General features: G+C 36.3%; 1 protein-coding gene across 5 annotated transcripts in view; it reads left to right on the plus strand.

The window, feature by feature from the left end:
- Window positions 1–24,081, plus strand: part of NUP98 (nucleoporin 98 and 96 precursor) — a 118,387-nt gene that overhangs the window by 21,775 nt on the left and 72,531 nt on the right. For 3 of the 5 annotated variants that reach the window (XM_072794398.1, XM_072794394.1, XM_072794395.1), the window contains exons 8-12: window positions 1,366–1,529; window positions 4,876–5,013; window positions 6,434–6,572; window positions 13,260–13,352; window positions 20,279–20,419. In XM_072794398.1, the coding sequence (XP_072650499.1) occupies window positions 1,366–1,529; window positions 4,876–5,013; window positions 6,434–6,572; window positions 13,260–13,352; window positions 20,279–20,419 (675 nt within the window). The remainder of the gene's footprint in view (window positions 1–1,365; window positions 1,530–4,875; window positions 5,014–6,433; window positions 6,573–13,259; window positions 13,353–20,278; window positions 20,420–24,081) is intronic. The other 2 variants (XM_072794396.1, XM_072794397.1) reach the window with 2 other exon arrangements.

The raw sequence follows: 24,081 nt of genomic DNA on the forward strand, positions 1-24,081 counted from the left end.
ACTCACTTTGATAAGGTGATATTTGAAAAGTGACCTCTCAGAGGAAGGCAAAAGATAAAGCTATACAGATTTCTGTTGGAAGAACATTCCAGCCAAAGGAAGCTATAACTCTAAAAAATAAAAAACCCTGAGGTTTTTCCAAAGTGATAAAGACCAAGGGGAATTATTGAAAGATACAGGGACTCTATTTTATGGAACTTTGTGGACCAGTGTCAAAATTTGAATTTTTGAGTTGGAAAGCCATTAGAAGGTGTAGAAAGAGGAGTCATATAATGATGAATGAAGGATCATCTGAAGGCTGCTGTATTAAGAGTAGATTGTGGTAGGCAGCTCTTTTTGCTCATGAGTCCTGTCCCTATGCTTTAATAAAACTACATTTTACAATGAGGGGGGAAAAAAGTGTGGTAGCTACGTTTGTGAGCATAGCATAACCTAGAGACTTGTCAAGTCACTGTGTGGTATACCTGAAACTAATATAGTTGTGTATCAACTTCAAAAAATCCAGAAAAAGGAAAAGATTGTAGGGAGCAAGTGTAAAAACTAATCAGTTATAAAAGCTGTTGATTCATTCACTTGAGAGATGATGAAGGTGGTAAAAATGTTAGATTCCGGACCCAGTTTGAATATAGAACTGGTGGGATTTGCTGATAGATTGCTTTGATTTAGAATGTGAAAGAGGGAAGTTTATGGTGATGACTAAATTACTTTATACAAATGTTACTTTTCCATAGATGTTATATATATGTGATAAAAAGCTCATGAGACACAATAAAGTCTGTAACCAAAGGTATCTTTTCCTCCTCTAGCTACCATTTTGCTTACATAGAAACAAACAAAAAATAGACTTTTTTTGAGATCTTTTAGAGAGATTTATACACACCCAAATATATAGATATATACATGTTTAAGTGGCATTTAACATTCATTTCAATCTTGGTATTCTGTGGTGTGGTTTAGCCATATATTCATTATCAAGTACAATGTAGCCTATGCTGGATATATAAAGAGAAAGCTTCTGTTCTCAAAAACGTAATCTAACAAGGTTAAAATACACTTAATAGATTTTAAGTGTAGTGTAGTATCTTTTAAAACAGAATAAAGTTTTGGACTTACCAAGGAAAATCACAAAGCCCAGCAAGGGTTCTTGGGATCAGAGTATTGTAGGAATTAAAGTCTGAACCAAATCCTAGTTAGGTGAAAAAAAAGATCGGGAATGAAATGGTTATCCAGTTTGAGTAATGACTGAATGTAGACTAATTTATATATATAATCAAGAGTTTTAAGGCTGTTACAGTAACTGAATAATGTGAGGTTTGAGGAAGGTTTTCTTCATTTATTTTTACTTTATTTCTTTTTTTCTGAAAGGTACCACTGGATTTGGAACAAATCCAGGTGGTCTCTTTGGCCAACAGAATCAGCAGACTACCAGCCTCTTCAGCAAACCGTTTGCCCAGGCCATAACCACCCAGAACACTGGCTTTTCCTTTGGTAATACCAGCACACTAGGACAGCCAAGCACCAACACCATGGTAAGGAACCAGGCCCTTAATTAAACTCCACACCAAAAAAAAAACCTCCACACCATATATTCATAGAGCTAAGTAATGAGACTTCTAATCATGTCAAACTAGTAAGCTCTACTTCTCCTGTAGTTGTTAAGGATTGATGGTATATAGTAGAGGAAAGAGCAAAATATAAATAATTAAAACCTAGATTCTAGTGCAAGCTCTACTTTTTACTCATTGAGAGGCTGTTGTTCAAGTCACTTATTCTTTCTAAGCATATTTCACTAGGAGCTGGTTAGTGTGCTAGAATTGGCCATCCTGAAGGAGGCCATTGGCTCTATCCGTTCTGTAGAGTAATAAGAGAATATACTTATAAATTACCGGCTATATTTCAGAATATTCTTTCACCTTTTTTCCTTAAGTGTGGGGTCAGGCAAAGATGTGTAATTTGTTAAAATAAATAAGGGAGCACTAAAACTCAAAGCCATATTGGATACTTGGTTTCTATCAAAAAGCAAAAGAGAAAGTCCTGAGTCATTACCAGTTTATTTCTAAGGACTTGGGGAGGAATAAAATTCAGGTTAATTAGAGGTATGATTTATTGACTCAAGTTCTTGGAATTTAACTAGCCTTTAAGTTAGAGATACTTTATCTGATTAAAAAACGAGTACAGCCAGACCCCACAGTCTTAAAAATACTGGCAAACAAAATTCAATAATATATGAAAAAGATTGCAACCATGACCAAGTGGGATTCATCTCAGAAAGTTGATTCAGTATAGAAAAACTAATCAATGTCATGAACCAGAGAAATTGAATTTAAAAAGGATGCCTAGGTGACTCAGTTAAATGTCCAACTCTTGATCTCAACTTAGATCTTGGTCTCAGGATTGTGAGTTCAAGCCCTGCATTGGACTCCATGTGAGGCAAGGTGAGATGTGGAGTGCACTTAAGAAAAAAGAAAAAAGAATAAACCACATGATCACCTCAGTACGTGCAGAAAAAGCATTTGACACCCTTTCATGATAAAAACACTCAACAAAGAATAGAAAGGGACCCAGAATAGCTAAAATAATCTTGAGAAAGAGGAAAGCTGGAGGACCCACACTTCTTAATTTTCAAGTTTACTATAAAGTGGTAGTAATCAAGACTGTGGTACTGACATAAGGCTAGACATACAGATCAGTGTAATAGAATTGAGAGTCCAGAAATAAACCCTCACATTTCCACAGAAATGATTTGTAACAATAAAACCAAAACAGTTCCCAATGGGGAAAGAAGAGTCTTTTCAACAAATGGTGCTAGGACAATTGAATTTTCTTTCTTTCTCTTTCTCTCTCTCTCTTTTTTTTTTTTAAGATTAATTAATTTTAGAGAGTATAAGCAGGGAGGGTAGTGCAGAGAGAGATGGAAAGGGGCAGACTCCCTATTGAGTAAGGAGCCCAATGTGTGGGGCTCAGTCCCACAACCCTGAGATCATGGCCTGAGCTGAAATCAAGAGATTCAACCTAGTGAGCTACCCAGGTTCCCCAAGGACAATTGATTTTTCAATGCATAAAAATGCATTTGGAAAAAATGTGACTAGATTCTTTCTTCCTACCGTTGTGGCATCTATACACGTTAACTCAGAATGGATCAAATACTTTTTTTTTTTTTTAAAGATTTATTTAGGGATCCCTGAGTGGCGCAGCGGTTTGGCGCCTGCCTTTGGCCCAGGGCGCGATCCTGGAGACCCGGGATCGAATCCCACGTCGGGCTCCTGGTGCATGGAGCCTGCTTCTCCCTCTGCCTGTGTCTCTGCCTCTCTCTCTCTCTCTCTCTCTCTCTCTGACTATCATAAATAAATAAAAATTAAAAAAAAAAAGATTATTTATTTATTTATTCAGAGAACACAGGCCGAGGGAGAAGCAGGCTCCCTGCAGGAAGCCCGATGTGGGACTCAATCCCGGGACTCCAGGATCACGCCCTGAGCTGAAGGCAGAAGGCAGGTGCTCAACCACTGAGCCACCCAGGCGTCCCTGTATTTCAGCTCTTACATTTAAGTATTTGATCCAGGGGCAGCCCCGGTGGCACAGCAGTTTAGCGTCTCCTGCAGCCTGGGGCCTGATCCTGGAGACCCGGGATCGAATCCCATGTCAGGCTCCCGGTGCATGGAGCCTGTTTCTCCCTCTGCCTATGTCTCTGCCTCTCTCTCTCTCTCTCTCTCTCTCTCTCTCTCTGTGTGTGACTATCATAAATAAATTTTTAAAAATTAAAAAAAAAACAAACCATGATGTTTGGGGCACCTGGGTAGAGGCTCAGTTAGTTAAGCATCTGGCTTTTGGTTTTGATTCAGATCATGATATCGGGTACATCAGATTGAGCCCCACATCAGGCTTCCTGCTCAGCAGGGAGTCTGCTTGAGATGGTCTCTCCCTCCCTCTGCTCCTCTCCATCTACTTTACCCCCTATGTGGGCTTGCTCTGTCTCTCGAATACATTTTGAAAAACAACCCCAATACTATGTTGAGTTCTCATTTCAGCAGTAATAGTCTATTAGTGCAGTATTTTTCTTTTGTTAACTAATGCATAAATAAATACATTCTTAAATATTTTCTTATTTGAAATGAGTGTAGTTGCTCATCTCAAATTAAGGCGACTTTTGAACTTTATACTCCTGCCTCTGTCCAGATTGGTTATTTCCTCCGATTGTTTTCAGTTACTTGCTTCAAAGTACATTCCCCAGCTCAGTATTGATTAGTTATTTTGGCATAACTCTTTGAAAATGAAGCATTCTGTCATTTTTTTTTTTATAAAGGTGAGGGGCTTTCTTATTCTTACCTCCTTGACCCCTTTTTTTTTTTTTTTAACATTTGTTTATTCATGAGAGACAGAGAGAGAGAGAGAGAGAAGTAGAGACAGAGGCAGAGGGGAAGCAGGCTCCATGCAGGGAGCCTGATGCGGGACTCGATCCTGGCACTCCAGGATCATGTCCTGGGCTGAAGGTGGCACTAAACCACTGAGCCACCTGGGCTGCCCCATATTTTGTTTTCAGTGCTGCAACTCCGCTACTTTGTAGAGCACAAGAGTTAGTATAAAGTCTTACTAGCTGCCCAGGATCTCAGAACTCATTGGGCTTATAGATGTAGATTCTAATTTCTGGTTCTGTCAGTCAGGATCTGTGACATATTGGGCAAGTTTTTAACTGCCCTGAGGTATGTATCTGTTTCTTTGTTTTTTGAAAATGGCCCTCATTAGGGTTGTTGTGAAGAAAGGAACTCTTTGTGTTTAGTATAATATCAAAAAAGCTTTTTAAAAATGGCAACTATTATTAACCTAAGACTTAAAACTGATTGTTGTAGGATATCTTTTAATGTACATTACCTTTTGCAGGGTTTATTTGGGGTAACCCAAGCTTCACAACCTGGAGGTCTTTTTGGGACAGCTACAAATACCAGCACTGGGACAGCATTTGGAACAGGAACAGGTCTCTTTGGGCAGCCCAACACTGGATTTGGTGCTGTTGGTTCGGTAAGTTTTTACAGTTGACTCTAATTTGAAGATATGTATACATTTGTTAAAGGGATTTCTAAGAAAGATTTAACTAGCAAGTATTTTTTACTGGATACATAATATGACCTGATACTGGAAATAACTAAAAGCTCTTTGGTGCAAAAAAGAATAACAAGGTAACTTTAGTCAGTTAATTTTCAAGTAGTAAGTTCTTTTTTAAACTTCTTTGCCTCGGTACTAATAAACAGTTTATTTCTGATGGCACACTATCACTCCAGTTGTTTAAATTATTGAGTGTAAATTGAAGTGCTATCATTCTTAAAATCGGGTAATTTTTACTTCCTGTATCTAACCTCTGTTTGGGGTGAAAAGTCAATGTGATACTTGATAATTAAATTTTTGAACTTGCTAAAATTGTTGGTGGTCTCATGGTTTTCATGTAGTTGGAGGCTTAACTGAATTGTGTTCCTTGTTAAGTCATTTAAGTAAACTACTATTTACAAGTGCACCTGACTTAAAAATATCGGTGAATTCTGTATTGCCACTTACTTAACTATATGAGAATCAGTATGAAACAGCCAATCTGTATTATGTACCCATTTAAAAAAAGCTTTGACACATGTTGTAGATAATGTAAAGGAAAGAAAAATTCCAAAACGTGATTTTCATGGAAATTGAAATCTGTTATTTCCTAACTTTTCTTTGGGCAGCTAATTAAGGTGAGAAATTGAGAAAATTAAATAATGCTTCAAAAAGTTTTTAGTAACCACTTTATTGAGATATAATCCATATGCTATACAATTCACCCTTTTAAAGTTTATAATTCAGTGGTTTTTAGTATACCAACAGATTGGAACTATCACCATACTCCATTTTAGAACATACTGATCACCTTAATAAAAAGAAACCTCATACTCAGTCCCTTCTCATTTCCCCTCAATTACTTCAGGCCTTCTGTCTAGATTTATCTATTCTGGTCATTTCATAAACATTGAATCACATAATATATAGACTTTTGTGACTGATTTCTTTTACTTAGCATTAATGTTTTTGAAGATTCTTCCATGGCCTAACATGTTTAAATTTTTTATTGTGACTATTTCTATTTGCAGATTGAATATGATACATTCTGTTACCAGGTCAAAAAATAGTTGATTACTGTATTGTTTTCTTTGACTCACTGAAATACTGTGTTTGCTGAAGGGTTGCCATTGATTTTACAGATTTTATAGAGCATGCTCTATAAAGTGAATCTTATTCAGATTAGTATACTTTTCTGATAATCTTTATTCATCCTATTTCTACTTTTTTCATAAAAGTTATGACATCTTCTCTTGCTTACCTCACATCCAACTCCGTATACCTGAGGTAGCCTCTATTTGCTGTGTGGATGTATCTTTTTACTACTTAAAACTTTTCTGTATTTTGTTCCTTTTAGACCCTGTTTGGCAATAACAAGCTTACTACATTTGGAACCAGCACAACCAGTGCTCCTTCATTTGGTACAACCAGTGGCGGGCTCTTTGGTAACAAACCAACCCTGACTTTAGGAACCAATACAAACACTTCCAATTTTGGTACATATAAAAAGCAGGTTTGGCTCTCTTAAAGTTACACTGACTATACCACACATCATTCTCCTGATTCATATGATTGGGAATATTTAAAAATTCTCAGGTAAGCTGTGGCTAGATATGAGGTACCAGAGGGGGAAAGGTTTAAAATCATGGACTTGGGTTGACATACCTAGAAGAGATGTAAATTCCCTTACCTCATTATTAGTCTCTTAACTCCTTGCTTTGGATAAAATGGGCTTTGGATAAAATGGGCCATTCAACACATGCAGTAGTACCTTGTAGAAAGTTGCTTTTCTAATGGAGATTAATTTTTTCTTGGATTACCTCACCAGTAGTTGAGAAACCATATGAAACACATTCAGTTGAGATAACACATTCTCTTAGGCCAGGTTTCAAACAGGGAAGTAGTGCACAAATGAGATTTGATGAATTTTTTATTTTTTTTATTTTTTTTTAATTTTTTTTAACTTTTATTTATTTATGATAGTCATACAGAGAGAGAGAGAGGCAGAGACAGAGGCAGAGGGAGAAGCAGGCTCCATGCACTGGGAGCCCAACGTGGGATTCGATCCCGGGTCTCCAGGATCGCGCCCTGGGCCAAAGGCAGGCGCTAAACCGCTGCGCCACCCAGGGATCCCTTGATGAATTTTTTAAAAAATATTTTATTTATTCATGAGAGACATAGAGAGAGGCAGCAACATAGGCAGAGGGAGAAGCTCCCCTGGGGAGCCCGATGTGAGTCTCAATCCCAGGACTCAGATCATAACCTGAGCCTAAAGCAAACACTCAACCATTGAGCCACCCAGGCGTCCCGAGATTTGATGACTTTTTAATGTTTTTTGTTGTTTTTGTTTTGATTATTTTTCTTTTAGAGATTTCATTTTGGGGGGGGGGGTGATTTGATGATTCTTACTGAAAATTGAAGCTTTCTTTCAGCTATAAAAGTATATTTTATGTTCATTTAAAAATATGAAAAATACAGTTGAGATGGAATAATTTTAAAAATAACCCTAAACTATTTAGAGAAATGTTGGAATCATTAAACTTGCTTAATAGAAACATTTGTCTTCTGTAACTACCTAATTAAGTTCTAAATCAGCTTTTAAACAAATTAACATAATTTGTGTTATAAGTAAGATAAGGAAGTTCATTTCATGACCAAGGGAAATAGTGGTTTAAGTATCTGTTAGGATTTTATGTGTCAGATACATCATTAGACACTGGGAATATTTATTGAGAGATAAATGAAAAGACATGGTTGTTGGAGTGCCCGGCTGACTCAATTGGAAGAGCATGTGACTCCTGATCTTAGGGTCGTGAATTTGAGCCTCCCTTTGGATGGAGGGATTACTTTAAAAAAAAAAAAAAAAAAAGACATGGTTATTTGCTATAGGTCAGCAGTTATATAATTTTTTGGTGTTTTTGAGAAGTCTTACAGTGTATGGAAAAAGGGACTACATTAAACATGAATTATTACAGAAATATATGTGAAAAATAGGTACCAATTATTAAATTTTTGTGTTTAATTTGCTTTTTAAAAAATAATTTACTTTAGAGAGTGTTCATGCTTGAGTGCAGGATGGGGGAGGGGCTACGGGAAAGGTAGAGAGAATCCTAAGTGGACTCTGCTGAGCATCCATCCCCAAGATCATGACCTGAACTGAAACCAAGATTCGGACATTTAACTAATTGCACCCCCTGGTGCCCCTTTAGTTTGATTTTTTTTTTACCTCTTGTGTTGGTCACTTACTCCTAGTAATGATTATCATTTCACCTAGAATTCTTTTTTATTATACTCTGTGAAAGAGTGGTTTTGAGGCAGCGGGCTTGGTTAACATGTGTACTTATTTCTTATTTTATAAAATTAAGACGGGAAAGATACTTAAGGGCTAAACCAGTGTTTTTCAGTCTTTTTTCATCACTACCACTCCTTCCCCCAAAAGCTTTGTAAACCATTTTTTTCTTAATAATCTTCTCACCCTGTGAGATTTTAATACCACATGTGTTTCTTTTATCTGTTTATATGATATGGGCTTTGAGGGCTATAAGCCACTGTATAGCTATGATTCATTTAGCCCCTGGAGAACCACTTTTTCCTTTCTTTGAAAATGCACTTTTGGTTTTTTTTTTTTTTTGTAGCATGCTTCATTGTCAGAAAAAAAATTGTTTTTATCTGGATACTTATATAAGCTAAAATTATAAAATGGGCTGGACTTACTGAAATATACTTAATGTTCTTTCATGGTTGCAGATTTCTGATTTGTTTGGAGATTTTTTGTTTTTGTGTAAATCTATTTATACTCATGTTCAATGATTTGAAAGTGAAAGATTTCATTTTTATCTAATATGCCTTATTAGCTTATGTGATGAAACTTAATCGTCCTTATTTTTTTTTCTTTTTTAATCTCCAGTGTTGACCTAGTGCCGGACATAGAATAGATGCTCACTAAAACTTAAATGAATTACTGAGTGAATAAATGGGGCCCTAAGAGGAAGGATTACTTCTAAGTCAGATGAAGGTTGTAGGGTGGGAACTTGGGTGAATTGAACATTCCATTACTACTCTTGAGGGATCTTGTCTGCGTAAAGCTTTCTTTGAAATTCTTGTTTTCTTGAGAAGCTGTCAACTTGGAGTTTGTGGTCGAGAGTCCTCTGTTTGGAAATAAGCCATATAACAATCTGGAAATGGAATACAGTTATACAAAGATTAAGAGCATCATTCTATTATTGTTAGCCACACATTATCCATTACGGGATTTTGTTTCTGCTGCTGATTAATCCACAAAGTTAAAGGTTGGGGTTAGAGTTACTACAGTTGTAGAGTTGCTACAGTTGGTGTTGTGAGATCCTAAAGTCATTCTTTAGAGATATTAGTTCATTTTCTTAGTAAGTAATTACTCCTGGCAGGGACAAGTTTAAGATTAAGTGAATATAAGATAGTGTCTGAATTTCTAAATGAATGGAGAAATAGAATTCTTTTAGGAGAGGAATTACAGACTCGTTGGATGTCAGCATTTGTGAGCAACAATTTAGAAAGGTTGATTCCTTAGGTATTGATGAGATGGTGATGGGCAATAAGTCAGTGGTTTTTCTGTACTATATGATTAGGTGGACAGTTAGGAGCTATTTGTATACTTAAACATCTTTTTTTTAAAGCTCATTTTTCTGAATTGTGATATAATTGAAGTATAACATTTGTTTCAAGTGTAGGACATATTAATTTGCTATTTCTGTAATATTGTGAAGTGATCACCATAGTCTAGTTAACATCTGTCATCATGCATAGTTATACTTGTTGTGATGAGAACTTTTAAGGTCTACTATTTTAGGAACTTCGAAATATGCAAGACAGTATTAACTATAGTCACCATGATACGCATTACATCCCCGTGACTTTTTATTTTATAACTGGAAGTTTGTACTTTTTGATTCCCTTTTACCCATTTCATCCATCCCCCATTTCTGCCTCTGGCAACCACCAATACATTGTATGTGTGAGACAGATATGGTTTTTTGTTTTACAAGATTACACATATAAATGAGATCATGCAATATTTGTCTTTCTCTGTATGGTTTACTTCAGTTATCACAATGCTTTAAAATCCATCTGTGTTGTCACAAATGGTAAAATTTCATTGTGCTTTATAGTGGAATACTACTCCATTGTATGCATGTACTACATCTTTATCTGTTTATCCACCAATGGCTACTTAGGTTATATCTTGTATCTTGACTATTATAAATAATGCTACAATGAATGTGAGGGTGCATATATCTTCTCGAGTTAGTTTTTTTTTTTTCCCCCTTTGAATAAATACCCAGAAGGGGGATTGCTGGATCATATGGTAATTATAGTTTTAATTTTTTGAGGACCCTCCAAACTGTTTCCACAGTGTCTACACCAGTTTACATGCTCATCAACAGTGCACCGTGGGTTCCCTTTTCTCTGTGTTTTCACCAACATTTGTTATTTCTTGTCCTTGGGATAATAGCCATTTTAACAGGTGTGAGGTGATAACTCATTGTGGTTTTGATTTGCATTTCCCTGATAATTAATGATGTTGAGCATCTTTGCATGTGTCTTTTGGCTATCTATATGTCTTCTTTGTAAAGAGGTCTGCAAGGATCTTCTACCTATTTTTTAATTAGATTGTGTTTTTGCTGTTGGATTGTTGATTGGATATTAGCCTCTTACCAGATGTACGATTTGCAAATATTTTCCCTCATTCAGTAGACTGCCTTTTATTTTGTTGATGGTTCCCTTTGCTGTACAGAAGCTTTTGAATTTGATGTAGTCCCAGTTGTTTATTTCTGCTTTTGTTGCCTTTGCTTTTTGCATTACATCTAAAAAATCATTGCCAGGACAGATATTAAGGAGTTTACTGCCAATGTTTTCTTCTAGGAGTTTTATACTTTGAAGTCTTACAGTTTAAGTCTAATTTTTGTGTATTGTGTATGATGGTGGTCCAGTTTCATTCTTTTGCTGTCTAGGTTTCCTGGCATCATTTATTGGGGAGACTATTCTTTCCCATTGTATATTCTTGGCTTCTTTGTTTTAAATTAATTGAACATTAATTAATGGTTCTTAATTTTAATTTAAAAATTGTTTTGAAATAACAGAGTTGATCAACTTTTGTCAGTAAGAATCGGAGGAAATGTGTGGTATAAACAGTGTAAGTTGGGACTTATTTCCCTCGTGTGGGTTTGAGATAGTTCATGAGTATCTTATTTTCTACTGTTAATGGGGCTGGAAGATCCTTTCTGGATATATTTTAACTCGAAAAGGAAAAGAATATCTCCAAGTACATTTTTTCCTGTTTTTTTTTTTTCCTTTAAAAAAATTGATTGTGCTTGAGTAGCAGTACTCCCATTTTGTGGCATAGCTATTAATTAGCATAATTGCAAAGATTTAATGAATGTATGAATTAAATAGATTATGTCAGATTACATGCATTTTTACGTGTATTAGAAACATATTTTCAAACTGTTTACATTCTTTAACTTTTCTTGATCTTTCTCATTGAGATAATAATCCAAATACTGGCATGACTGACTGAGTGTAACATTCTTAGTTGGTGATAATATCCTATATTCCAGATATTCTCTTTACTTTGTTATCTTTTGAACTTGTTTCCCTCCATGATACCCCTTAAAAAAACTTCCAGGTGTTCCAAGAACAAGGTTTGCTGGCCAATGATTGATTTTTCTTTTTTCCTCTTATCAAGAGAGATCAATGATAGGGTTACCTGGCTGATTCAGTAGGTGGAACATGCAGCTCTTTTTCTTGCATGCATTAGTTAGGGGAGGAGCCAGAGTGAGAGAATCCTGAAACAGACTCCCTATCAAGTGTGGAGCCTGATGCAGGGCCCAGTCTCCTGACCCACAAGATCATGACTTGAGCCAACCATAAGAGTCTGATGCTCCACTGACAACCAGGTACCCCTGGAGCATTTAGCTCTTTTTTTTTTTTTTTTTAAATTTTTATTTATTTATGATAGTCACACAGAGAGAGAGAGAAGCAGAGACACAGGCAGAAGGAGAAGCAGGCTCCATGCACTGGGAGCCCGATGTGGGATTCGATCCTGGGTCTCCAGGATCGCGCCCTGGGCCAAAGGCAGGCGCTAAACCGCTGCACCACCCAGGGATCCCGCATTTAGCTCTTGATCTCAGGGTTGTGAGTTCAAGCTGCACGTTGGGTGTAGAGATTACTTAACAAAATCTTAATTAAAAAAAGATTAATGATATGTTTATTGGCTGTTTTATTGATACTTAGCTCTAAAAGAGGTGCAGAACTTTTGGACATATCTGAACAGAAGGGAAATGACAGTAATGAATGCAGTATATAGGTATCTTTTGGGGAAACCTGTGGATTTTCCAGGGGGAAATCATAGGATTTTATCATAGGATGGTAGGTAATAGTGAAGGAGGATGGTTTGTTTATCTCCATCATCTCTGATAATGAAGTAGTTCAACACAAGAAAAGTTATTTATAGATTATCTTCTCATTTTAATTATCAGCTAGTTGAGTTCTTGAGTACTCCATGAGCTGATTGGTTATACCATTAAAGTTGCTCCTGTGTGATCAGCCAGCCACACATTATTGCCCGTACAGGATTCATTTGTTCAAAACCAAACCTACTGTAGAGATTTTTATAGATAAATTCCTATTAACAAGAACCTTTAGCTTCAGTAGTCTTTGTTGATTGTCTCATATATATAGATTAAGTAATCTCTGTACCCAGTTTGGGGCTCAAACTCACAATCCTGAGATCAAAGGCCACATGCTCTACTGATTGAGCCAGCTAGGGGCCCCAATTGTCTTATTTTTAGTGAAAGTTTGAGGAAATGCATTTTTCTTCCATTAATTAAATGTAAAAAATAGGTTTGAGGCTTTGAGTATTAAAAAGGGAATGTATATGCTCAAGCACAATCACTTTGTTTTAATGGATATTATCCTGTATTGAATATTTCAAGTCTGAAACATAAGTAAATAGGAAGATTTTGGGGTCTGTTTATAGGCATCAAAATTAAAAAAAATTTAAAAAGCCTACCATTTAGGATTTCTAAATATCAATAACTGGACAAGATGCAAAGCTTAGGATCATACTGCCTTTTTAAAAATTCCCTTGTATAGGAAATTAAGAGTTGTGTTAAAAGTATAGTCCACTCATTCTTTTCTCCTTCTAGGTTTTGGCACAAATACCAGTGGGAGTAGTATTTTTGGAAGTAAACCGGGACCTGGCACTCTGGGAACTGGGCTTGGTGCAGGATTTGGAACAGGTAAGGAACTGTACCTGAGATTTAGGAAGTGGCACAACATGGCTTTCTATTTGCTAGAAGTTAAGACCACCGTTAAATCATATGCCTGGAAATAGGCAGCCTAGATTTTCATTTTCACAAGTGGACTAATAAAACATTCCCAGCAGTTATATTTTATCAGGTTTTAAAACATTTGCACATTTTATCTTAGAGGTTGTATTCTCCCTTTCTATAAAACGTTTGTCTTCTGATAGTCTAGTCTGTCTGGGATTTTTAGTTTTTAATGTGAGACTTGTCAATATGATGGCATTATTAATTTTCACTTCCCTTGTGCTACCTTTGTAACAGAGATTTGAACTGTTAGTCAAGTAAGCTTTATTACCCTAATGGTAAGAGAGAGCAGTAAGAGCATAAGTTGAAGTAATTTTAGCAAATACCCTGAGGTTTTATAAGGTCGGTGCATACCTCTCAGTTCTTTCCACCTTGATGTAGAGTCTTCACACCTTTATCTCTATTTCTACTATTGATTTAATGCTTTTGAAGACACTGACCTTTTTGCCTGCCCAGCTGTTTTAAGCAGTATGAGAGTGGTAGTGGTCATAAGATGAATAATGCTTCAGCATGTAGAGTTCTAACAAGATTGTTATAGCATATAGTTTTGCCTGTTTCCCAAGTCATCTGACCATGGGTGTGTGGTCATTTAGTTGCAAACCATTTATTTCCATGGTCTCTGTTTCCCTTGTCCAGTTATCTCTTGTTTTTGCTTCTATGCTCTGATCATTTATCTGTCATTTCCTTTTTAATTTTTTTTTTTTTTTAAGATTTTACTTTTAAGCAATTTCTATACCCATTGTAGGGCTTGAACCCACAACCCCAAGATCAAGAGTCTCATGATTAAATGACTGAGCCAGCGGGGCACTTCATCCTCTCCTTTTTATTTATTTATTTATTTAAAAAAAATTTTTTTTTATTATTATTCATTTATTATAGTCACACAGAGAGAGAGGGAGAGGCAGAGACACAGGCAGAGGGAGAAGCAGGCTCCATGCACCGGGAGCCTGATGTGGGATTCGATCCCGAGTCTCCAGGATCACGCCCTCGGCCAAAGGCAGGCGCTAAACCACTGCGCCACCCAGGGATCCCCATCCTCTCCTTTTTAATAGAACCTTATTTTGTACTCTATGAGCTATTTCCTTCCATTTTTCTTTTTTTCCTTTTTTTTAAGATTTTATTTATTCATGATAGACACAGAGAGAGAGAGAGGCACAGAGACATAGGCAGAGGGAGAAGCAGACTCCATGCAGGAAGCCCGATGTGGGACTCAATCCCAGGACCCCAGGATCATGCCCTGAGCCGGAAGGCAGATGCTTAACCGCTGAGCCACCCGGGATCCCTCTATTTTTCTTTTTAAAATAAAAGATCTAGGTGCTTTTTTTAAAAAAATTCAGCAATACAGAAGTTTCATGATAAGTCAACATCATTCAGCTGTGAAGTAACAGTATTGAAAGTTTGGTGTTCTTGTCAGACTCCTTTACATCTTATACAGTTTTTTCATTTATTACATTTTTCAAATGTGTACACACACAAAGTTGTGTGTGTGTGATATATATGTATATTTTTATTATATTCTTAAATAGAAACCATATCCTTAACCAAAGACTGAGATACATACATTAGTGGGATATAATACTCATAGAGTGGGCTACAAACAGCATTTAAGGGGAAAAAAAATTAGAATGAAAAAATCATTGTACAAAGCAAATTAAGTATCATTTAATTTTTGTTTTATTTATATATATGTTTATGAGTCTCCAGGTATTTCATATTGTGTGCTACAGTAAAATGTTTCAATCTGAAAGCAACTGCCTTATGTGGTATTCTGTATTTCATTTTTTCACTTCCCATGACATTTTGGGCATGTTATTTTTTTCTTTTGATCCATATATATAGGTCTAATTAATGCTTTAAATTTTTTTTTTTTTTTTAAATTTTTATTTATTTATTATAGTCACACAGAGAGAGAGAGAAGCAGAGACATAGGCAGAGGGAGAAGCAGGCTCCATGCACCGGGAGCCCGACGTGGGATTCGATCCCGGGTCTCCAGGATCACGCCCCGGGCCAAAGGCAGGCGCTAAACCGCTGCGCCACCCAGGGATCCCTAATTAATGCTTTAAAAATAACTGTTTAGTATTCCATTATGTATATGTGTGCATATATGCACATAACACATAATTATATATGTTATAATTCAGTTTCCCCCTATTAGACATTTGAGTTATATTAATAGCAATGCAATAATGAAGATCTTTTTTACATAATTTTGTATGTGTTAGTATTACTATAAGATTGAGACTTGGGGGCAGCCCGGGTGGCTCAGCGGTTTAGTGCTGCCTTCGGCCCAGAGCCTGATCCTGGAGACCTGGGATCGAGTCCCACATCTGGCTCCCTGCAAGGAGCCTGCTTCTCCCTCTGCCTCTCTCTCTCTGTGTGTTTGTCTCTCGTGAATAAATAAATAAATCTTAAAAAAAAAAAGATTGAGATTTGGAATTGGATCAGAAGATAAACATTTTGAAGTTTGGTCAGTCTTGTTAATTTGTCTTCCAAAAAAAAAAAATGCCGTTTTGAAGTTTTGTTCTCATTGTATAAAAGTGCTAATTTTTCCCATACCTTTCCATATATTTTTTTCTTTTCCACTCCCCCCCATATTGTTGACTTTTTCATCTTTACATGCATGATAGTGGAAATTGGTATGTTCTAACTTGCATTTCACTGATTACTGGTGAAGGATAGTCTCAATGTATTTTACTGGCCATTTGAATCTTTCAGTTCCTTGTTCATAATATTTGATCATTGTTAATCTATTTTTGAGAGTGCTTTTATATTGTGGATATTAACTCTTTTGGGTTGTATGATAGAGTTTTATCTGAACTTTTTAATTTATCCGAATTCTATCACATATATTTTGCAAGAAATAAAAATTAAAAAGCTCTAGTTTTTTGTTCAGTGTGATCTCTAAGCAAAATATATCATCTGACATCAGTGTTCTCTTCTAATCCTGGTGGAAAAATTAGCTTTGGTATGGGCAAATTACAAAGCTTTTTCAAGGGTAGTTTTGACCCTACACAATTTGTGAACCATAAACACAAAGTGCAGGTAAGATGCTACTCTAATGTCTGTTAAAAATATTTCCACCAGGGATCCCTGGGTGGCGCAGCAGTTTAGCGCCTGCCTTTGGCTCAGGGTGCGATCCTGGAGACCCGGGATCGAATCCCACATCGGGCTCCCGGTGCATAGAGCCTGCTTCTCCCTCTGCCTGTGTCTCTGCCTCTCTCTCTCTCTCTCTCTCTCTGTGACTATCATAAATTAAAAAAAAAAAAAATTTCCACCAAATCTTTATAAGTTTTACCATGTAATTTTTTTTATTATTATTTTTTATTGCCATGTAATTTTATGGTATCTTCACGTATAAGTTTTATTTTTATGTGGTTAAAGTTGTCATTCTTTCCTCTTTGGCTTTTAGGTCTTGCAGGTTATTAGCAGTGCCTTCTCCTGCAGTCCAAATTGTATAGTATTGTATAACTTTTTCTGATGCTATCATCTTCTTTTCCACAATAATGTATTAACTCCCTTTTTTTATTTGGATATATTCAATTTTTTTTCTTAAGATTTTATATATTCATGAGAGACTGAGAGAGAGGCAGAGACATAGGTAGAGAGAGAAGCAGGCTCCATGCAGAGAGCCCAGTGTGGGACTCAGTCCCAGGACCCTCTCTGATCACTCCCTGGGCCGAAGGCAGATGCTCAACCGTTGAGCCGCCCAGACGTCCCTGAATATATTCAGTTTTCCTTAAACAGCTCTACCTCACGGTCAACAGATCCCATTTTTTTTTACTGCTGTTATATATCCCTCATTCATGCTTTGCATAAACTGAAATACAATCAGTAAAGAATTTTACATTCCCAACCTTAGCAGAAATAGATGATATAGAGAAATGAGAGTTCTGAGAATCACTGAGCATACACTATTGGAATTCTTTGATGTTCACATCTGCTAAAGCAGACTTTAGGCTTTGAGAGCAGTGTCTGGAGACAATTGTATGTAAATACCCATGTTCATGAACCCTATGTGTCATGGTATCATGAATAGAATAGCACAGTATAGGTTGGGATGATGTATTTTTGGGGCATTAGCTGAGTGGGTATTCCTATGCACCTTTTGTATTGAGTGATGGAGATTCATACTCTTACCTCAGCTAACAAATTTTCTTGTAAAACATTTTATATTATTTATTGGTGTGTGATATTTTTACCCCCTTATGTGCTCAGCTAAGGAATACTCATTAAATCATGGGTGTATAAGTTTCTGATTTAATTTGACAGTAATATTAACTATCATTGGCACTATCAGTATGGCATTTTCTTGGTAGTTATTTAGTAATATTAAGAAATTTTAGTTCTTTTTTTTTTTTTTTTAATTTTTATTTATTATAGTCACACACAGAGAGAGAGAGAGGCAGAGACACAGGCAGAGGGAGAAGCCGGCCCCATGCACCAGGAGCCCGACGTGGGATTCGATCCTGGGTCTCCAGGATCGCGCCCTGGGCCAAAGGCAGGCGCCAAATCGCTGCGCCACCCAGGGATCCCAGAAATTTTAGTTCTTAAAAGTTTCCGTGAAGTAGTAAGTTTAAGGGTACATCTAGTAAAGTTTATTGTTACACTAAGAAAAATATACCCAAAGCTAATAGATACCATAAATAAAATTAAATTTTAATGTTTATTAGAAGATCTCAAAAGGAATATGACCATTTTCACATTTTTCTTGAGTATCCCTGGAGTTTCCAGGGCCACTACTACTATGGTGCCCTGTATATATCTACTTTATGATTCCTACAGCTAATTATAAATACACTACATTTCATGAATTGACATTATCTTCCATCAGAATGTCCCTTAGCTTATGGACTATTAGTAAATCCTTTCATTAAGTGTAAAGATCCATTTGTGTAATATAAGATAGGTCTGGGTAAAATGCGTATTTTTTCATTAATAAATTGTAACAGTAGCAGGCAGGTCAATTTTTGATGGTCTCTTTCTAGATCACCGCTCAATGCCTTTTTTATTCTTTTTTGGGTTATTGAAATACAGTGGTTTTTAGACTGTTTCATGTTTCTTCATCCAGGACTGCTACAAAGGTGAGGGAAATATGCATCTAGATGAGAAATTTTTGTCCATTTTATATATTTGGGTTTTTTCTAAGTTTTTGTTTAGGGGGTAAGGAGGGATTTGCTACCTGGAAAAATAAAGAATTCTGAAATTTGTATAAACTATATCTTTCAAGGCAGTAGTTTCAGTTTTTCTTGGAATTTTCACCAATTTCTAGTGGTTTGGGACTTTAAAAGAAGTCTTATTTCCTGTTCCAGAGCTAGGGTTTATAAGGAGAAATAATCCCTTTGCTACCTTGTTATCTTCTTGTTATTGATGAAGTTGGACAATTAAGGAATGTTTTGTCCATTTAATAGTTACCCTGACTAATTTATATTGTATGGATTTTCTGAGCATAGATTTATCTTTGCTATTGCAATCTCAGAGCAGTTTGTATTCAATATATTTTATTTACTTATTTTAGAGAGAGTGCGAGAGACCTTGAGCGGGGGTGGAGGGAGAGGGAGAAAATCTCAACCAGGCTCCACACTGAATGCAGAGCCCAGTGCAGGGCTCGATCTCAAGACCCTGAGATCTTGACCTGAGCTGAAATCAAGAGTTGGAAGCTTAACTGACTGAGCCACCCAGGCGCCCTTTTATATTTTTGACCTCTAAGTATAACTTGAAGTGACTTTACAGTTCTCTCACGGAACTGTAGATCTTCCAAACTGCTAGTAACTTTTTGAGGAGGACGGGACGGAAATTTTTAAAAAATTTTATGCCAGTAATTTATTCTAAATAAATTCTCCCCATTTTCACAGCCAACAGTATCCATAAGCAAGATTCATTAGGCTTTAAAACATAAGTTTCTGCAGTGGGTTTCCCCTCTGAAAATAAGTTTTTATTCCATCCAGTCTGATTCATAATGAAACTCGAATCTGTTTAGTAAGCTCATCACAGGGCATTTCGCTTTTCTTTTTTTTTTTATTTAAGTAATCTCTATACACCAAGTGGGGTTTCAGATCATGACCCCAAGATCAAGAGTGGCATGCTCTTTGAACCAGCCAGGCGCCCCCACTTACCTTTTTATAAAACAAAACGTTTGTCTTGGTGTAAAGTAGTATGCATAAGATGGTATATTTGAAAGTGTTACTTTTGCTATTCAAAGAAGATGTATTGGATTTGGTTTTCTATAGGTTAGCTTCTATGTTAATCAAAATGATAACATTGTGATTGGTTCAGCTGCATATTTTAATTTGCAAATATTGAAATTTAAGGAGACTTATTTTTTTAATTCTTTCAAACTCTGTATTACTATAGTGTAGCAGTTAACCCTGATGCACCAAGGGTTTGAACCTCAGTTTAACCTTTTACTACATTGATGACGTTGAGCTGATTCCTAAACCCTCAATTTTCTCATCTATAAAATGTGGATAATATTTCCTACTTCAGGGTTATGAGGAATGAAACAGTAGCTTATGAATGTTAGTGTCTACTAGTCCTCTTGTAAATGCTTAATATGTGTTTTTTCATTTTAATCTTAGGGACAAATACCTAAGCTATATATTACTATCACATGTTATAGTTGAAACAAGCACAGAGAGGTTAAATATTTTGCCTCTGATGTATAGAATGTACTCAACACAGTGCCTGGCATATAATTAACATTTACTGTATTACCTCTTTTGTTGAAATGAATGGTCATTATGAAGTTTCCAAATGTATTATATTTTTAAGTATCTGACCTCTGGCACAACATTCAAAGGATCTCCTGTGGCACTTTTTCTTTCCTCTTGTCTCCATAGCTCTTGGTGCTGGACAGGCATCTTTGTTTGGGAACAACCAACCTAAGATCGGAGGGCCTCTTGGTACAGGAGCCTTTGGGGCCCCTGGATTTAATACTACGACAGCCACTTTGGGCTTTGGAGCCCCCCAGGCCCCAGTAGGTAAGTGTCAGTCACTTTAGAAGGCTTTACTCAGTTTATTTCTTGCTAATACTTAACTTGTTAACCTGATTTTCCTCCCACTCCATCCCACCCTTAAGCAGTACAAAAGTGCATATCACTAAACAGTCATGTAGTACAGAAGGGCTTGTGATGGATCCTGGCCTTCTCCACTTCCTGACTCCCAGGCCTAGTCCCCCAAAGAGACTGCTTTGTTATGGCCACTTTGTTTCCTGGTATATAATTAAATGATGTGCTTATGTTGCTGTGTTTTGCTTTATTAAGTCTTAAGTAAATTTAACTTGTTAATGGTAGGTGGGAAATATAGCTCACTTAACCACCCACCTCTATGTTCTTTATTCACTTCTCCTAATATAGCTATGTTACTAAATTCCCTGAGTCATTTTATCTATTGAAGTGTTTTTCATACTTCAATCGTTTGAATACTTTTTCCCAGTTATTGCCCTCTCTGTCTACTATCTTTATTATTATTATTTTTAACTTAAAATTAACTTCTTAGTGTAAATATCTTTTTAAAAGAAATCTGCTCTATTGGAGCTTAAAAAAAACCCTGATATCAGCTGGCATAAATGGAGTAACTGAGAGAATGAGAGAGAGCAAGAGAAAGTTAAGTTAGTCTCTGTACCATGAAGTTCATCTCTCATCATGATCCGTGTACCACGTTTGGATAAGTTTTTTGCAAATTTAAACCATGTCCCTACATTTTCTTATTCTGTCAACTGCAAGAGAGTATTTCTTGAATCTCCTTGGTCAAGTAAGGATATTACTGCCCTTTCTTACTTTCTTTTTCCTCATTTCTTCTTTTGCCATCTTTATATTTTTATATTGATAATGTATTCTGTCCTATAATTATTACCTTCATCATTTCTTTGATTAAAGAATAATTTAAAAGTTGTAAATGTGAACACAGCATTTATTACAACTATGAAAATATTGCTGCCCAGCCATGTACATCTTTTTTGTACAGCTTTTTCCTTCCCCTAGAATTTGATTTCTTTTTTCTCCTTGCATTACCAGCCTTTATCACCCTCCTAAACTGGTCCAAATTCTTAAGGACGGTATCAGAATTCTTTCACTCTGGATATATCATTCATTGATCCCTCTATCCTCCAGTAGTATGAACTCTGATTATTCCCTAGGCCTTCAACATGCTCCTGATACTCACTTCAAGTCTATTCAGTGGGAACTGCTCTGTCCTAGGTGTTGGTTTTTCCTCTACTTCCTGAATTGCCTAGAATGTATTTTTAAATTAAGTGTACATATAAGGTAAACTTTGATCACTTACAGGTCTGAAAATACCTTTTTTTGTTCCTCATGCTTTAATGTTATGGAATTCTAGTGTGAAAATAATTTATCCTCAGAACCTGGACTGTATTTATTGCATTAACCATTATTATTTGTTGAAAAGTCTGATGCCTTTCTAATTCTTGAGACTTTTCAGCCACTACTTCCATAAGTATTTAGGATTGTTCCCTTGTCCTGAAATTATACTGAATTACTTATATCCTTTTTTTTTTTTTAAGATTCTTTTCTTTTCGTTTTTTAGAGTGGGGGGGACGGGCAGACAGGGAAAGAGACTCAAGCAGACTCCATGCCCAATGCAAAGCCCAACTCGAAGCTTGATGTCACAACCCTGAGATCATGACCTGAACCAAAAATCAAGAATTGGATGCTTAACCAATTAAGCCACTCAGGCACCCATTTTTTATTTTAATGCTTGATTCTTAAGCTGTTTCTATTTTTTAGGAGATTTTTTATTGTCTTCTAAGTCATCTTTTTGAATTTTTGTTTTCAGCTTGTAAGAATTCCTTCTCCTTTGAAAATTTCCTTTCTCAGGCATCCAGTTTGTAGATGCAATTTTCTCTTGAAACTTTAACTGGCATTTAAAAAATATTTTTAGGGATCCCTGGGTGGCGCAGGGGTTTGGCGCCTGCCTTTGGCCCAGGGCGCGATCCTGGAGACCCGGGATCGAATCCCACGTCGGGCTCCCGGTGCATGGAGCCTGCTTCTCCCTCTGCCTGTGTCTCTGCCTCTCTCTCTTTCTTTCTCTGTGACTATCATAAATAAATATTTAAAAAAAAAAAATTAAAAAAAAAATAAAAATAAAAAATAAAAAATATTTTTAGGTCTTTTTGTGCCTTAATAAATCTTGAGGATTATTTTTGCTTTGGTCCTACTCTTTAATACTCTGTGATCTTTACCATTCATATTCAAGAATAAAATAATAAAAAGCTCACTGGCAACTTATGTTTATGGGTAGAACTTGTTTACCAGTAAGTTTCACTTTAAGGTAAGTAGTCCAGGAACCAGTTATTGTTGAAGGGTCCTCTGTCAGAATGCTACATTCTTAGCTCTGGGATGATGCAAGTACTGAAACTTGTTGCCCTTGTTATTTCCATATGTTAACTTGGTTTCATCAGAGGCACACACTCTTGATGTTTGGCTTATCTGTTGAGTACACTTCTCCTGCTTTCAGTCTCAGTTCATCAAACTTGCTTATTTGAATCCCTAATCTTTCTGGGATTCTACAGGGCAGATATGCTCCACTTTGGGCTGTAATCCCTTGTGAATGTATTCTAAGCTATAATTTGCACTATGCTGCTTTGTCACTCCTCTGTCTACTTCTTTCCCCCTAGAAATTTGTTCTATTTTCTCATCTCTTCATTTGTTATTTCCCGTTCTTTGTCATTATGGGTTACATAGATATATTTTAATTTGACTAAACACAGATTTTACTTAGGGGTGCTTGGGTGGCTCAGTTAGTTAAGCGTCTGCCTTTGGTTCAGGTCATGATTTTAGGGTTCTGAGATCAAGTTCCACATCAAGCTCTCCACTTATGGAGTTCTCGTCTCCCTCTGTTCCTTCCCCTCACTTATTTTCTCTCTCTCTCATAAATAATAATAAATAAAATCTTCATGAAAAACAGATTTTATTTAGATCTTTGGTGTGGAGGTGAATTAGAATTCTACTTGATCTCTGTGTAAACATTAGAATCAGTTTTATCATTAAAGGTGATATTTTCACTTTTATTTCTTTTCCTTAGTTTTAGTTGTTTTCAGTAGAAGGGACATACCATAAAATACCGTAACCTGCCATTTTTACCTGGATAGTGTTTTGACTAGTTGAGGTTTAAAAAAAAATTTTTTTAAGTTTTCCTTATTTATATAATCTCTACACCAATGTGGAGCTTGAACTCAACCCCGAGCCACGATTAAGAGTCACGTGCTCTTCTGACTGAGCCAGCTGAGCACCCTTTGAATGGTTTTTGTTAATCCCTCTTTTTCTAAAGTCAAAGTTCCTGACATGAGCATTTGATGTTATAATTACATATGGTAGTGTTACCATGCATATGAAAGTAGCTGTACTGCATTTTGGAATGTACATCTTTACATCATAGGATGTTAGTTGAAAGATGCTTTATAGAGCTTATGTGAGTCCTCTTTTACCATGGTGTTCCTTCGTTACAGTTTTCCAAGTCAGTCTAGTCTATTGTTTTGTTCAGGTTGTTTAGAAACCAAAACATGCTTCCATAGAACTTCCACTTTGTGGTTCTACTTTTACCTCCTAAGCTAAGCAAACCAGTCTGTCAGTTTCTTTGCAGTAACCCTATTGTCTTTGTTCTAGATAAAATATCATCAGTGTTC

This window comes from Canis lupus, chromosome 23 (assembly GCF_048164855.1).
Source record: "Canis lupus baileyi chromosome 23, mCanLup2.hap1, whole genome shotgun sequence".
In the NCBI taxonomy this organism is placed as follows: domain Eukaryota; kingdom Metazoa; phylum Chordata; class Mammalia; order Carnivora; family Canidae; genus Canis; species Canis lupus.